The sequence below is a fragment of the Nicotiana tabacum genome, chromosome 11 (genome assembly GCF_000715075.1).
Source record: "Nicotiana tabacum cultivar K326 chromosome 11, ASM71507v2, whole genome shotgun sequence".
NCBI classification, from domain to species: domain Eukaryota; kingdom Viridiplantae; phylum Streptophyta; class Magnoliopsida; order Solanales; family Solanaceae; genus Nicotiana; species Nicotiana tabacum.
In genome coordinates this window covers 103,188,462-103,205,969 of record NC_134090.1, presented here as the reverse complement: position 1 = coordinate 103,205,969, position 17,508 = coordinate 103,188,462, and the positions used below count along the sequence as shown (strand labels likewise).

Below are 17,508 nucleotides of genomic sequence, written 5' to 3'. Positions count from 1 at the left end.
TTTTAATGTTTAATGTGAGTGATAATTGTTGTTTGAGTATTAATTAATATTTGTATGGTTTTATTGTGATTTTACAATTTAGTTAGGAATTTTATTTAAATCAAAAATTAAAAGAAGGAAAAAGAAATGAGTTGAAATCGGAATTGGGTCATTAAATTGGACCCAAAATCAGGCCCAAAAAAAAACGCTGCTTTGCCCGGTCTAGATTAGTTGGCCTCAGGGGCATCCGAACGACGTCGTTTTAATCATGCTTGATCTGGGCCGTTGATCTCAGAATGATCAATGGCCAAGATCACATCTCCATACCCACGTTTAAACCCGACCCGTTCAACCCCGGACCAACCCAACCCCCTTTTAGTTGGAATGACACCGTTCCCCATTAGTTGAAAGATCCTGGCCCTCAATCTTACTTCATCCAACGGCCAGGATCTAACCACCCACTACGTATGTAAACCCCAAATCTTACCCCCACGCCCCCTAAGCCAGACCCCCCCTTTTCCTTAGGTCGTCTCCCTCACCAGACCCAAACCCCACGAAACCCTAGCGCCGCCCCCCTTTCCCCTCACCGTAAACCCGGCGGCAAAAACGCCGGTGACCCCCAGACTAACACCCCTAGGCCACCTCGACCCCCTGAACACAGATCTACTAACTGTAGGTCTCGAATCTTCCCCCACCATCTCGAATCTTCATTTGAAGATTCGAGCCGGACCCCAACCTTTGCCAAACCCCCCCAAATCTATACCAGGTGTCCCCCTGACCTCCCTCGTGACCAAACCAGGCTTGGTTTGGTCCGAATCTATCCAGAAAAACCTAAATCCCAAATCTGCCCTAACAACCCTAGAAATCCAAAATTCGATTTTTTTGTCCGTTTAAACAAGAAGGTTGAGGTCTAATAGACTTTAATCGAAGTATTCTCAGTTGAGAACACTTCGATTAAAGTCCGTTCAACCCCAAAAGAGGTTCGATTCCAAATCCGGGACAGGGCAGTCTGATTTTTAACCCTTTAAGGTATTTCTCCTTCTTTTCTTTATTGTTTCCATGTTTGTTTGGTTTTGTTATTTGTTCGTATGTTGAGTGTAAGTTTGATTTGTTATTGTGTCAACTATTCCGTCCATCTTACCCAGATCTTTATTTGGTCGAATTGGTTTCTGTGTGTTTATTATGCATAATTACAGTTTGTGTAATCGAGTCGAATAAGTTCCGTCAATCAGTTATGTTTTCCACAAATCCCTGTGCCTGTCAACATGAAATCATAATCTGTGTTTGTTCAAGTTTGGTTATGTGCTATTGATTTGTGCGTACTGTAATTCACACAGTCGATTCGATACATGTCGTCGATTAGTTTCAGTTTGGAATGGTATTTATCTGACTCATATGGTTGATTTGCTTACTGAGGCTTCTGAGAATTGATTGCACTATGCTTAGCCTGTTTATTTGAATCAGAAATCACTTAAGGATTGGTTATAGCTGTTAGTGTTAGCATAGGTTTCAGATTGTAGTTTAATTTAATGACATGTATACTCACTTTTGACCTTGGGCAACATGTGTTTTGTCAGTTGCTAATGAGTTAGAGTAGAATGGACAACATGTGCTGTCAGGGCATATTCAGGCTGCCATACTTGCTTAATTTAATAAAGGATAGACCACTTTAACAATAAAAAAGAGGTCTGTCAGGGGAATCTGATGGGGAGGGCTTTTCTTTTAGTCTGTGAGTGGAAAAACAGGAGGAGAAGATGGGGGGAGTTTGAATTGTTTAACAGGCTGGTGGATAGGTTGATTCTAGGATATAAAAGAGGAGGTTTCCACTAGTTTTAGGGAGACAGAGGAGTTCAGAGAAAAGAGAGAAAAGAGACCAGAAAAGATGGAGAAGGGAGAGTTCTGAAAGCAGACAGGAAGAGTTTAAAGAGAGATAAAAGAAATGAGACATTAAGGGTTAGAGAAAAAAAGGAGAGAAAAGAAAACAGATATAGTTGAAAAGAGTGTCTGAAAATCAGAAACTGTGTTCTATTATTGTGTCGGATTCACCTATTACCTGTTGATTAACATTGGAATTTCCTGGGTCTTAACTGAGCCTTTTTGAGTCTTTTACCTAGATATTGGGTACTGTTTCATTGAGTTACTACTGGTTTATTCTGCCTGGGGGTGCTACTGCTGCTGTGTTTGTTGTTGTTGCTGCTATTCTTCGTTACTGCTGCTGACTTCTCTACCTTCTTCTTCTTCTTCTTTGCGTTTCAACATCCAGGTACACACTAGAATTTCACATTGTTGTAACAGTGAAATCACGAAATGAAAGATGCGAAGAAGTTTAATCATTTGCTGCAGTAATTACAGCTTTTGTTAAATGTTGTTAGATTTGTGTAACTTGCTAGGTTGTAACTCAATAGCATAATACAGTAGGTAGCTTTCGTACTTAACTGAAGCTTAGTCTGTTTAAGTATTGTGATTTACAGTTGTTTGGTTGTACGAATGATATAATCATGCAATTTGTGGAATGCACGAGTAGTTGGCATATTGATAACTAGATTTCCTTTCAGCTATATGTTGTATGTATAGGGTAGAATGCTTTAACCTTGCCGAATACAATGTAGTTTTAATCTTTTGAGTTTTAACTTTATCGGATCCCGTTAGGCAGTTTATAGGACCACGTTCGAATCCCATAAGTAGCAGTTTCTAGTAGTTGATTCCATTAATCTAGTTCAAATAAGTTAGTTTAAATTCGAACTTGAAGAACATTTAGTGTAAGTTTAGCAATTTTATTAATCTTGTATGTAATCTCCTTTAGCAAATTAACAGCATGTTCACCCATGAAATAAGGCACGAAACAATTCCCGCCTCATAAACAATTAATCAGATAATTAACAAGAATCCGTAGTTGGCCAAGCATGTAATTCAATTAGTATGTATTTTCTTTTTTCCATTTCTTAGAGACGAGCATAATGAAGATGTAGTCATTGTAGGTTTATCCTTTCGTAAAATGAGACGAGCCTCGCCAAATGAAATGCACAAACTGCGGGGCCCTCATAAATGCATATATTAAAAATACTTAGAATTTGGGATGGGCCGTTTAAGCGAATTTCACGGCCTTCCTCAAAGATAATAACGTGTTAGTCTCTTTAGGCACGTTTTTAATAATGTTATTTTCCTAAATTAGGGTGCGCATTTATGTGACCCAAATTCAAATCTCAACGGAGTCGGAATGTATTAACAACCACGGGTGCATTGATTGTGACGTGGTTCGAGATACATTTCCACAACGTTGCAGTTCCATAAAAAATAATAATAATAATAAAAGCGGTTTAAACTTAATGAAAGCACATAAGTCATAACATGTATTAAAATCAGATATTTAGCCATTATAACAATTTAAGCGACCGTGCTAGAACCACGGGATTCGGGGGTGCCTAACACCTTCCCTTGGGTCAACAGAATTCCTTACTTAGAATTTCTGGTTCGCAGACTTCATTCGGAAAGTCGAATATTTTCCTCGAATTAGGATTCAAGATAAACCGGTGACTTGGGACACCAAAAGCCAAACCTTTCCCAAGTGGCGACTCTGAATTAAATAAATAATCCCATTTCGAATATTGTCACTTAAATTGGAAAAACTCCCTCGCGCATTTATCCTTCGGGGTAGGCGCGCAAAAAGGAGGTGTGACACCACCATGTTCCACTATTGTTAAACTAGAATGCACATACTTTATTCCCACAAGACGTTTGTTAAAATGTTTGAATGAAGATTTTGGTGTACCAATGAAGTCTGAGTAATCGAGTATATTTGTGTATGAATTTGGGCTAAGTATGGGGTATGTGGGGATGATTTTACATGCTAGGGAGCTTGGCTTCGATGCAAACATGTTGCTACACCATGTATCTTGTATAATGTATGTTATAGAATATTGTAGACTTAGCTAATTTAGTGTAGTTGTAGTAGTTGTAGAAAGGAGAGTAACATATGCCTCTTGCTTGCCTTAAGGTGAATTCACTAAGCCATTATCACTCACTTGTGTGTGGCATTTATGAGTGCCTTTTAGCTATTGTGTGGCGTGGGGAAGTCTTGAGTACCCATGGCTTTTGAATGCAACACTTGAGCATTTTAGATCTAAATTGTGAAGCATTGTACATTGTGCCTTCGGTTTTAAGTGTAGGGTCATTTATGACTTACGCGACAACCTTAGGCATATTTCTTGATGAGTTTTGACATTCATGCTTATTTGTGTTGCAGGATATTATGGCTCGTGATAGTTTATCAAGGGCAAGGGAATAGGCAAGTCCTCCACCACTGCCCCTATGCCCAAAATGCTCAAGCAGGGAGAAGGATCTTCACGACAAGCAAAAGGGAAACAAGTTGCTGAGGGATCACAACATGCTCCATTGCCACCAAGGCCTAGCTTGAAACTAGTATCTGATGTGGCTATTGCATGGCATAGAGATTTTGTGCCATATGGGCAGTATGTCTCCAAGATGGGGATAAATATCAAGGCTTTGGAACGAAACCTCTCGGATGTCCTTAGCCGGTTGCACGCATTAGACATGGATAAACTCATAGACTGCCCTGGGCATACAAATTTGAGCATGGTTTGGGAATTTTACGTTAACTGGAATTACAAATTGCCTATGTCACATGTACGTGGGAAGGACATGCTATTAGATATGCGGACCTTATGTGAGTTTTAGAGGTTGAGAATGCTGACCCAAAGAGGCTCCAAAAATTTGTCAGAAGCCCAAAATACACGTTGATACGTCACACTCTTTGTGGCATGGATTCAAATGCTAAGTGGACCAAGAAGCACGACGATATTCACCTTTCGATGGTTCGCTATGATTTCAACAAGACTACCAAAGTGTGGTAGAATTTTGTGCAAGCCAGACCCATGCCAGCGGAGCACAACAGTGATTCCACTCGAGCTAGAGTGCGTGTCATATTCTTTTTAATGACTTACAGACCCATTAATGTGGGTGAGATTATGCTCGGTGAGATGGCCCGCACAAGATTTGGGCGGCAAATTAAGAGGTTCTTCTTCGGGAACATACTCACACAATATATGCTCTCCCGGGATGCGCCGAAGTATCCAGGATATGATGAGGCAGTGGAGGCTCTTACAGGGTTATTAGACATCACATCATTGTTGGAGACGTCATCAAAGCTCACTTAGGCATCAAGGAATGAATGAGACGAAAACTTCATCAAGTACCTCTTAGCTCTTTGAATTTACTCATGAGCAAGGATGATATTTTAGACGTAGAGCGTATGCATTTACACAATGACTTGTTGAACTCATCCAAGGAGATGTTGGGGATGGCACCTGGCAGCCCCGTTCACTCGTCGGAGGATGTAAACATTGTCAAAGGGCTCAGACATAGAGGACGGGGTTGGTGATGATGTTACGGGACCTATGGCTTTGGTGCCTCTAGGACCGGATGATGATGTGCCCAGAGCTGCTGGTGGAAGGCACGCTGAGGAGGAAGACTCCGATTAACAGGGAGTTTTCTTTTCACCCTACTCTGTTTTACATTTTTATTTGCATCGGGGACTATGTATAAACTAAGTGTGGGGTGGGAGGAATACTACCTGTGATGTAGTTGTATATCTTGTATCAATTTACTTCTTTTATTAGTTTTACTTAGTCTAGTTTTAGTTTAGTTGTTTTAGAAAAGAAAAAAACAAAAGAAAAATATAAAAATACAAAAAAGTAAAAAAAAATTAGAAAAAGCTCAGTCTTTTCCCGACGATGGATCTTTTGGAAAATTTTCTTGAAGGATAATGTCCGATTAAAAATACCAAGAAGATTGTTTTTTTAGGATAGTTAGGTAGTATCCCTAGGTTTTTCTTTAGGCGCCAGTTCTTTTTTAAGGGTGTAGCTAGAATCGGGTACTTTATTTTTTTTAGGAGTAGTATAGGAAGAAACTGAGTTGCTCGGAGCTACCTAGTGACATGTTTGATGCTGAAACATTAGGCTATGACATACATTCTATCTTCCCGTATATTTGGTTTGAATTGTGACGTCTAAGTAAAGTAAATAGCCTATTTTGTGATGCCTTTTCTCAGTTGTTTGACTTGTATGCCACATAGTGCAATATTGCTTAATTTTTCTCCATTATGTGTGCTTGATTGACTTGAGAGTTGAATAGAACCATCTTGATTGAGTCATGTGCAATGTGTGTGTGAGGATTTGTGATATTCTTTGCTATCTATCATGTGTAGTCTAAAACTTGCCCCGTGTGTTAATCGAAGCGGAATTGTAAGTTGTGCTAATCTAGGAGATGACGTAGGTGTTTCTTGCTTGCTCATAGATGTGCTTGTCACACAAAAATAAAAATTTTCGTTGTTGACCCCTTTGAGCCTATAGACCTTTATTTTGGCACCCACATTACAAGTCATACCCCTATTTTGTTCTTAATTGAGATTGTTGAACCCTTACCTCCTAAGGCACTTAGTCGCTAAAATAAGTAAAGTGAGAGATTTGGGGAGTAGCACTTGAGTGGAACCATGGAAGGGCCCGTTGGAGCATTAAATGTTGAAATCAAAAGTCACAAGCCGATGAACTTTAATGTATGGAGTGTGTGAAGAGAAGACAAAAAAAAATAAGAAAGAAAAAGAAATATTGCAAGAAAAAAGAAGAAAAAAGTGATAGTCAAAGTATGTAGAAAAAATACACACCTCCAATTTTTAATAATTTGTGCTAGTGGGAGTATAGAAGTGCTTAATAAAAGTAAGGGCTATGTTGCATATGGTTTGTGGCAAGTGAATTGGTTGACATGAACATATGCTCGAACTGTGAGTGTAGTGTATTAAGGTGCTTAGGAGGATTAGTCACTATTTCTAAATGTATCACACCCATCCCTTAGCCTACATTACAACCTTAAAGTCGTAATTGATCCTAGATTTGGTTAGCTTAAATTAGTCAATATCTACACTACGGACAAGATTATGGTACGACCACGGGATGCATATGAATTATTTGTGAGATTGAGCGAATTTTGTTCAATTGTGTGATGTCCTTAATTATATTCAAAAGCATATTTGAGTGTGTGGACTAGTCTATATTCACTCTTTTGTTTGTTGGTGAGGGCACATGATCTCGTGAATAATTGGTAATATTGTAAACTTTCTTGTTGGGCGAGTACGCGAGTTGAGGGTGCTTAGTAGTTACAAGTCGGCTTTTGAGGTTGGGTGGTTACAAATAGGTTGTTGGAATTGATTGAATTGAAATGTTATACTTGGACATGCTAAAATGGGAAGAATGTGAAATTTTGTATGCTCATGCTTGTGTGCCGGTATTGATCATAGTCAAGGGTAGAGTATATGGTTAAAAGTTCAAATGCTCCTCGATAGTTGAGACTTGTACGTAGTTGGGGGTATATTTGATAGTCCCATTGCTCGAGGACGAGCAAGGGTCTAAGTGTGGGGTGTTGATGTTTAGCTTTATATATATATATATATATATATATATATATATATATATATATATATATATATATATATATATATATATATATATTATATGTATATTGCCTCATGTTTTACTTTTGTTTCGTGGATTTAGGATGTAAAATGTATTGATTTATATTAATCTGAGGTGTTTTTATGTGTAGGAATGATCCGGGAGCAATTGGGGGCGAAACGTGCGAGATTAGAGCCAAAACAGATAAAAAAGCAAAAAATGGCATTTTCAGCGCCCCACACTACTTGTGGCGCCAGAGGCAATATGCTCCAATTAATAGCACTAGGGACATCGCCTAGCGGTGGGTTGGGCACTGGTGGAGTGACTCTTGTCTAATTTTGCCTGATACAAGGTCATTTCAGCCCTAAACTTGCCCAACACGTATAAAAGCAATACTAAGCTTTTAGAGGGGAGACGCCACTTTAAAGAGGATTTACACACGAGAAACATTCGGGAGCGAAGAACATCTCTGATTTCTTCATCTTTTCTTAGTATTTTCAATTATCCAGTACTTATGAAATTGTTTGCTATTATCATGAGTGGCTAAAAACCCATAGTTCTGGGATTGTGATTTAGCCATGAATATTGTTGTTTAACATTGACTTAACCTTGATTATAATTCACTAATATATGGTTGTTTCTTCAATTTTATGATTAATTGCTTAATTGTCTGGCCAGCAGTTGGGTTCTATTTACTATCTATGCTATGATTGGGAAAGTCATGTTTAGATTAGAGAAGAATTGAAGAGAGCACGATCTTAACTTTTAGGGGGAAGATTTGTGGTTAGGATATGAATATACCTAGTCACCGTGCTTAATTAAATATCATAATCTTAATGCATTCTTAATAGATTAATTGCATAGGAATATAAGCGTTAATCAATTTCGAATATGCGAGTAGTATTTGGGGAGAAGGCTATGAGAGCAATTATCGATTAATTAGCAACCATGAGTGAATTGTATGAAAGGGAGAGTTAACTAGAACACAATAGGATTGATGAATCAATCACAACCCTGGAATATCTGTCTCTACTGAATACACAACAACCATTTTACTGCTTTATAATTTAGTTAGTAATTAGAATTATAGTTTAGTATAATCACATTCTTAAACTTGATTTTGTCTTGACTGAATAACTATCTTGGTGATTTTAGTGGGTAGTTGATACAAGTCTTTGTGGGTTCAATACTTGACTTATCATTTTGTTACTTGTACGACCATGTATACTTGTGTGTGCATTTGGGAGCAACAAGCATTGATATACTAGCTGACGACATTTTGCTTCTATTGACTTTCTCACTTTTTTATTTTTTCCATGCTCTTTAGTTTTTTTTTTATCTTTATTGTGAATTATAGAAAATAGTTGCAATGATCCGACTGATCATTTCGAGCTCTAGCGCATCATTCGGTGGTTTGAGGCTTTGAGTAGCTTTACTTCATGTATTATGACTTGTACGTGTGGTCGAAATTGAATTTGGGGAAGTTCGGAGTTGATCCGGAAGGAAATTCTCAATTCATAAGCGTTAAGTTGGAAGAGTTGACAAGGGTTTGACTTTTGAGTAAACGATTTCAGAATGGGGATTTGAAGGGTCAAATAGGTTCGTATGATGATTTCGGACTTGGGTGTATGTTTGGGTTGCGTATTGGGTTGCCTAGGAGCATTTCGACGCTTATTGTGGAAAGTTGGAATTTTAAAAGTATTAGAAATTTCAAAGTTTGACTTGAAGTGGACTTTGGTGTTATCGATATATTGGGATTCCGAGCCTTAGAATAGGTTCATATTGTAATTTATGACTTGCACATAAAGTTTGGTGTCATTCTAGGATGTTTAAGTATAATTCAAATACGTTCGGCGAAGTTTGAAAGTTGAAAAGTTGAAAGAAAGGTTTTGGCCGTCGATTCTTAAAATTTGATGTCGTTTGATGTGATTTTAGGCCTTGAGCAGGTTTACTATGTATTTTGGAACTTGTTGGTATGTTCGGACGGGGTCCCGGAGGCCCCAGGTTTGAATCAAATTGAAATCGGGATCATTTTTGGGCTTGTTGATTGTTGAAGACTGTTGAACTCCGGTGTCATCACACCCGAGGTGGGATTGGTCGTATGTGCGGACACATATGTGCGAGGGGGGTCATTGTTGATATCCAATTTTTCCCTGTATATTTTTTATATGCAAAATACTTTCAAAATAGCATATATATGCATATATAAGTATGTCCCAATGTTTTATTAATTTTCTTAATTTTAAAGATTTTTTAACCAATTTATTCCTCTGTTTTATTCATAAACAAACCAATAATAATTTCCAAAGTTATCAATCTTAGTGATTCATTTATTGGATTCTCGTATTTATACTAAAATATAGTCAAGATAATTTTTGCACATTTTTATAAATTTATTTAGTATTTTTAAAGTTAAATTGCATATAATTGCAATATTAGCCTCTTTCAGATTTAATTGCGTTTATATTTATAAAAGATTAAGTCCAGTATTTTTAAATTGATAATTATGTATTACAAATCATTTTAGTACCTTCAATTTATTTCCAGGAATTAATTTACTATTTTTTATAAAATTAAAAGGAAAAAATGGCTATTGCAATTATAGCCCAAATTGAGTTTCAATTATAACCCAAAACAGGCCCCCAATTTCCCAACCCAATTTCAATTTCAACCCGACCCCGACCCAATCTAAATAACCCAACCTGGATGCCCTACCTAACCCTTTCAATCCTAGCCGTTGATCATTTAGATCAATGGCCAATGTCGGCCCTTTCCATTTTTAACCTCAAACGACCCCTTACGCCACCTCATTTCATACCAAATGCTGCCCTTGAATCCCTTCCCCTCTCAACTCTCTCTGCAATCCCTCATGAACCCTAGCCGCCGCCACCTAACCCAACCCTAATACCTCTCAAATCTATGGTTTCCAAGCTTATCGGAGACCTGTATCAACCACCCATGGCTTCTACGTGTTCGATTCTTATGGTCTCAAGGCTAGATCTTGAAAGAGCTTGGTCCAGACCCTGTTTGATTTCAGTTCATGACTGTTCTTCGGTCAACCATGGCTATTCGAGTTAGACTCTTGACTCTCCTGCTTAGATCGATGGTTTTCAAAGCCTTTCTCATCACTTGGGTTTCTTCTGAAACCCTAACCTCTAAGGTTATTTCGATTTCTTTTAGATCTGTTTCAAGATCTATGTTTGCTCTGAACTGCTAAGCATTTTTTCTCGAAGTTTCTTTTAAAACTCTGCCCTCAAAACCCCTTATCTTTTCCGATTAGGGTTCTTGTTAGTTTATTTCAAAACTTTTTTCTGATTTTTGACATGTTCTGCTGTGTTTCCCTATATCTTTCTTCTACTTGAGTTTGCATGTTAAAAGCCCTAATTTCTTATGACTATTTATTAGACAAATGTTTGTTTGCCTGAGTTTCTGTCCGATTTGTTTGTTTATCCTCTTTTAAAAACTCTTCTATTGTTGAAAATCCTATGGTTTTGGGTCTGAGGCTGTTCGTTTAAGTGCATAACTCGATTTTGAAGTTCTTTATCTTAAAATCTCTTATTTCTCTGTGTGATTCTTCTGACTCTAGTTTTCTATCATCTCTAAAAATCGATTATGCTCGAAACCCTAATTTTCAAAAGGGGTTTTCTTCACCTGTTACTGTGAGATCTTCACATGCTTTGATATTCTATGTTTTCTTCACTACATGACCTACTGGGCTATCATGTTTTGAATGTTGCTATCCACTGAATTTTGTGGTACTATTGTATGCTATTTCCTTCTGCCAACAGGCTTGACCTCGCATGTATAGTGTTTATGCACCCTATTTATATGCTAAGTTTCCTTTTTTGTTTGACCTTCAACTTGTGACTGATTTCGAACTTTTCCTTTGTGAAATTTTGATTTCACTCGTCTGTTAGGGTTAATTGATTTTCTTTTCCTATTTTGCCTTGCTGAATTCTTTCCAAAATTAGTGTATCTCTGTACCTAGACTCGATGGCCTACTTAATGTTTTACTACTTCTTTTATGGCAACTGTCAGACTACTTATAAATTGATTTCTTTCCTTATTTTTTGAACCTGTCACTACCCGTTAAGTAAAGTGATCCCTTAATTAAAGGCAATCACTTGTATAATTGATTCTGAATCATGATTGTTTCCATGTTTGTAGCTTATTACCCTCTCTTACTCGTTTTCAAAAAACTATAAATACCATGCTCTTCTTTTTTTTTCAAAAAACACGAAAACAAGGCATAAACATTTGAGTTCAAACACATACTCCACCAAATCTCTCTTTTCTCTATTACTACTATATTGCTGCCTTACCTAGCCGGCTGAAAGCCAAGGCTAGGTTGTGGGAAAACCTGCTTATTTTATGCATTTGTATTTCTTACTGGTATGTTCTAATTAAGTTTTCTGCACCAACAACAATATGCTTATTTACCGTTTCTTGCATTCTTGTCTACCTACTGTTTGTATTTAGCCCAGTACCATTGTTTAGCATGCTGTAATTTCCTTTCTCCTTTTCTGAATCAATGTATCATGGCCTATGAATTCTAAATCCCTACCCCAATGTGTTTAATACTTGTGGTTGGTTTGGGGCATGACAGCATTAGAAATTGATGTGCATGACCCAAACTTGATCCTCTTAGGATCATAACCTCCATGTTTCTCTTATATGTTGTGTGTTCTGGTTGATTTACAGGCATGTCAGCACTTCCTATTGTTGTACATGCCCAAAGTTAACCCATGCCTAAGTGTATAAGATCCTTGCAATGGATTCCCAATCCCTTGCCCCCTTTGTGTGAAGTTATTGACTCCCTGAAATGTTAATGGCTGTCTCTCATCACCCTTTCCCTCTCCTTTATTCCCTCAGCTCTTAGAACTCTGTTTCTGCACTTTCACTCTCTTCTTAGACTTAAGTTCTGCCCCCCCTCATGTGAGCCTTGCCTTGGGACCCATGAACTCCCTCTGAACTTGGACACATGAGGGCTATCATTTCCACACTGCACTCATCTCCATTCTGGTTATGTAACTTGGGTGTGAGCACTGCCCGGGGTCTTATTGAGGCCCTTAGGGAGCTCTGACACACTCAAGTCTGAGAAAGGCTTTGGATCAATGGCATTTTGAGGTGGTTTACTCCATAACTCAGAGAGGAAGTCAAGAATCAGACTTCCTCTGGTTGTAACTTTTCTTTGTACTTTTCTGATGTGATTCAGTATTTTCGGTTTGTAATAATTTTAATGAACCTGGCTTGTGAAAAGGGTTGGGTAATTATGCATGCTCAAGGGTAGAAAACATGCCTATAGGACTGCTTTTAATTCTGCATATTCACATCACATTTAGAAACATCTATAGGACCTACTTGTTCAACTTCACATCTAGATAACCTGCCTATAGGAATTATCTAAAATTCTGCATGTTTGTCACCGTTTAGATATCATGTTTTTTAGGGCCCAATTGGCTATAACCCAGTCGCTTGTTAAAATCAGCATAATGAATAGAAATCATCCTTATAGGAATTCCCAAGCGAAAACCCGCCTGTTTCCATTGTCTACTAGATATTATGCCTATAGAGGTTTGACATTATTCAGATACTATGTACGCAAAGGTTTAAAATCGGCAATTATGACTACAAAGGTCTAAAATCAGTAATCTTAGATACCATGTTCATATGAGTAAAAATCAGCGATAGTGGATACTATCATCTGCAGAAACTGAAACTAGTCTAATTTAAAATTCGTCAATTCTGAATCTTTTTTTAATAATCTGATTCCCTTATTTTAACGAGGTTTAGCAAGCATGCCTATAGGATTTCAAACAATTCGCTTTGAGATCACTGTTTCACCACCTTCTGAATTAAGTAGATATCATGCCTATAGGACCTTGTCTAAATACTTAGGTAAGCCTTAGAGTAATGACTGTAAAATTGAGTCCGCCTTTGTTAATTGTTACAACCAGCAGGCAGGCCTGATTCAGACTTCTTATCTGAGTTATGTAATAAACAAATCTGCTTCAATAATCAAACTCCCCTCGTCTTTAGTATTTTTGAAAATAGACGCCCTCCACGTTGTACTCTTTTTCCCTCACCCGTGTTTTGTCCCAATTGGGTTTTCTCGGGGAGGTTTTTAATGAGGCGACAAAGGGGAAGTCTCGAAGTTCAAGTATAATTCATTGCCCCGCCTACCAACTACTTCTCCATGCCGAACGATGAAGGGACTGGATACATGGAAACTTCTCCAATATATGCATGAAACAAATGAAACTATGTAATATTCTATAATGAATGAAATAAAGCAGCATTTTTGACTCTCCACCAAGTCTTCTCACACTTTACATTCGACCTCGCTCGAATTATGTTGCATTTGACCTCGCTCGAATTATGTTGCATTCGACCTCGCTCGAATTACGTTATACTCGACCTCGCTCGAGTTATGTTACATTCGACCTCGCTTAAGTTATGTTACATTCGACCTCGCTCCAATTATGTTACATTCAACCTTGCTCGAATTACGTTATACTCGACCTCGCTAGAATTATGTTATATTTGACCTCGTCCAAAATCTTTGATGTTCGACCACGTCAAATGTCGATACCACCAAAAAACTAGGGGCCTCCCCACATAGCAAAAAGAAAAAAGAGAACACAAACCAAGAAATACGTAGCAAAAAGGGAGCTGTTCCATTACGACTATCAAATTACAATGCTTTTTACAAAGGGCCCAAAGACGCCCTCACAAAAATAGCAAAACAAAACAAAAAACTAAGTATGGCGGCTTTACGCCACATCATCCCCATTAGCTTACTCATCATCATACCAAGAATCAGAGGCAAGCTTATCCGCATCATCGTTAACATCATCCCTACTAGGTGTATCAGGGGCATAACCACACGCTTCATGGGCCGCACGTGCCTTAACACGGACGCCCTTGAGTTTTTCTTCGGAAATTTTCCCGTAGGATTTCAAAGACTTATACACATCAAGTTGAGCCTCAGCGTGAACCCACATCTCATACAAATCCCCCGGCATGCCGAGATTGGTAGAAGTATGAGATGTGGACGACTGTGACTGTCGTCGCACCTCCTCAGCCTTTAAGGTAACGACCTGCTCGTTAAATCCAGATAACTCTACCTCCAGGTTCTAGATCCTCTCCTCTAACCTCGCCACCGTAAGTCTCGTAGTCTCTGCCTCATTCTTCCGCTCGGACATACAGATGCGGAGGGTATCCTCTAAGGCTGCCACTTCGGCCATAGCGACCACTATGCCTTTCTCAGCACGAGCCAATTCTTCGACCTTGGCACTCAACTCACCCGTAGATCAACAGCCTTCGCCACCCTCTGCCCAAGTTCAACAGTTAAAGATGCCACCCGCGCTTGAAGATCGGCATTCTCAGCCATAACCCCTTGCTCACGCGTCATCCTTGGCCTTTAAAGCTGCCTCAAGCTCGCTGCACCGACCGATGGCTCTCATTAGCTCATCGTCCCTCTCCTTTAACTCTTCATCTTTTTTGGCCAATTGCTCGTCCTTCTTTTTAAGCCCGTCACGAAACAGCTGAAACTCGCTATCCTGGTTAAAGACCTTGGCCAACGTTTGATGCTTAGTACGGTACTCTTTATATTTAGAGGTCACCTTCTTAAAACTGTCCGTTCTCCGCTCCTCCCGCCGGTCACGCTCAATCTCCATGATAAGAGTCTGACATGCAAAAGATAGAAGTCAGTATGAGTAGATTACACATGCGAAACAAATCCTAACATTAAAAAGCACTTACTCGCAAAGCCATGCCAGATATACTCAGTGCTAATTCCGCATCGCTCATCGCCTGTAGCGCCATGTTCTTAGAAGTCGCGCACAAGGGAGCAAAGGATGGCACCTGTCACACCTCCTTTTTACCTACCCCCGGAAGGGTAGTGTAAGGGAGTTTTTTTTCAATTTAAGTGACAATCAAAACGGGATCATTTATTTATTAAATTCAGAGTTTCCACTTGGGATATTTATGGTGTCCCAAGTCACCGGTTTTAAATCCCAAATCGAGGAAAGATTGACTCTGTTTTACAGTCCGCGAACACAGAAATCCAGGTAAGGAATTCTGTTAACCCGGGAGAAGGTGTTAGGCATTCCCGGATTTCGTGGTTCTAGCACGGTCGCTCAACTATTATAATTGGCCTATTATCTGATTTTAGTACATGTTTTAACCTATGGTGTAATTTTAAACTTTTAACCGCTTTTAATTAGTTTAAGGAAGATTTCAACGCCATCTAAAACATGTCTTTGGACCGCGCCACATGAAATGCACCTGCAATCCGAAACACATTTTATTCAACGTTGTTAAGATTTGGATTTGGGTCACATGAAATGCACACCCAAGTTTAGGAAGGTAATATTATTAAAATAACGTGCCTAAAGCAACTACGCGTCTTTAACTTTGCGAGAGCCATGGGAAATTTGCTAAATGGCGCGCCTCAAATTAATTCAAAGAGTTTTATTATTCGAAGTTGTTATAATCGGGTTACATGAAATGCACACCCAAATTGGAGATTACGTATCACAACTACATCACGGGAACCGTACCCGTTGCTATGGCAATTTTATTACATTCCGAAAAAATTCGCCTACGCACGTGTGGTCAGCTCAAACATGCTACTAGTGGAACGAGAAAGTAAAGTAAAACACTTAAAATGATAAATTCAATTTTTCCATTCTTGTTGTCCACCCCCCATTCAAAATGACAAAAATTCTAACATTCTTTGCATTTGCATAATGCTACATCTTCCAGATAATTACTACAGCCACAAACATCCAAGACAAATAAACCAGATGAAAACAAAGAGGCCTAAAATCCATATTAACATGGACCAAAACCAGAAAAGCTATTTGAAATTTCCATGTCTCGCACAACTCCAAAATCCTTAGTGCCTTATTTTTGTTAAGAAAACTTAGTGATGGATTAATGGTCCAACAGTCATAAGACAAAATCTATAAATTATTTTCAATCGAAAATTCAAATAAAAATCCAAACTCAAACAAGCATAAGAGAATAGAAGACTAGAGGAATTAAAAACTTAACCATGGATACAACGATTAAAGCAAGACTAAAAATAAAACACAAAACACTCATATGGGAAATGACGGAAAGGAGGAGTTTAGAATCAGACCTTAATAATATTAACAAGAACTCAGTTACAACACACTCCAGCGAACTCAATCTGACCGAAAAATGCAGCAGTAGCAGAAGTTTGGACCGCGAACCCTGTCGGCAACCTCGAATCTGCACCGAAAAGCTCGAAACTCGACCGACAATGAAACTAAAAGGGAGAGACCGTTTATAACAAGGTTTGGTAGTTATTTGGAGCTGAGTTCAGGTTCAATTCCAGCCGGGTTTCACGGCTGATTTTGCTGCTTTTTAGGATTGTTTCACGAGAGCTTTTGGGACTACTTTGGGGTTAAGCAGCTGCATATTTCTGGGACAATTTTTAGCTAGTTTTGGAGCATGTTTGAGAACGATTTCGAGCTGAAATTTCGCTCGTGTTTCTGGACAAACTTCGGACTGTTTCACGGAGGATTCAAGCAGGTTTCATGGTTTTTGTAGCTGTGATCGACGAAGAAGAAGAAACAGTGGCGACGGGATCCTTTGATGCTAAAGAAGAAGACTTCGAGAGGGGCTCGTTTCTTGTCACAAACGGCTGAAGGGTCGATTTTTAGAATTGCGACGCTGATTTTTTTCTTGGAGTCCCTAGGTCTTAGGCTCTCATTTCTTTTTGTATTCCCTTTTGCTGATCGTCCTTCGACCTTCTTTTTGTGTGTGTATAGGTTTAGATATATATAGTTTGTTTTAGGTTAAGGGGTATGGGCCTAGGAATTATGGGCGTAAGAATTATAGGCTAGGTACGGAAATTAGGCTTAAAAAATGGGTCGCTTGAACCCAAGCTTTATTCTTTTCCCGCGAACGAGACTAAAAATACGATCTCATTTATTAATTAATCCTACTATTAAAAGAATTATTAAAACAAACCTATTTTTTGGTATTTTCAAATATCATATTAACATAAAAATACGATACTATTTTTTGTATT

At 38.6% G+C, this 17,508-nt stretch overlaps 1 protein-coding gene across 1 annotated transcript; it reads right to left on the bottom strand.

Annotated features, from left to right (window-relative positions):
• Positions 1-14,096: 14,096 nt before the first annotated feature.
• On the bottom strand, positions 14,097-15,512 carry LOC107809162 (uncharacterized). Its single transcript, XM_016633756.2, has 2 exons — positions 15,207-15,512; positions 14,097-15,130 (listed from the first exon to the last, which is right to left on the bottom strand). Exons 1-2 carry the CDS (start codon positions 15,267-15,269, stop codon positions 14,846-14,848), a joined length of 348 nt encoding a protein of 115 aa, XP_016489242.1. The 5' UTR covers positions 15,270-15,512; the 3' UTR covers positions 14,097-14,845.
• Positions 15,513-17,508: the final 1,996 nt, after the last annotated feature.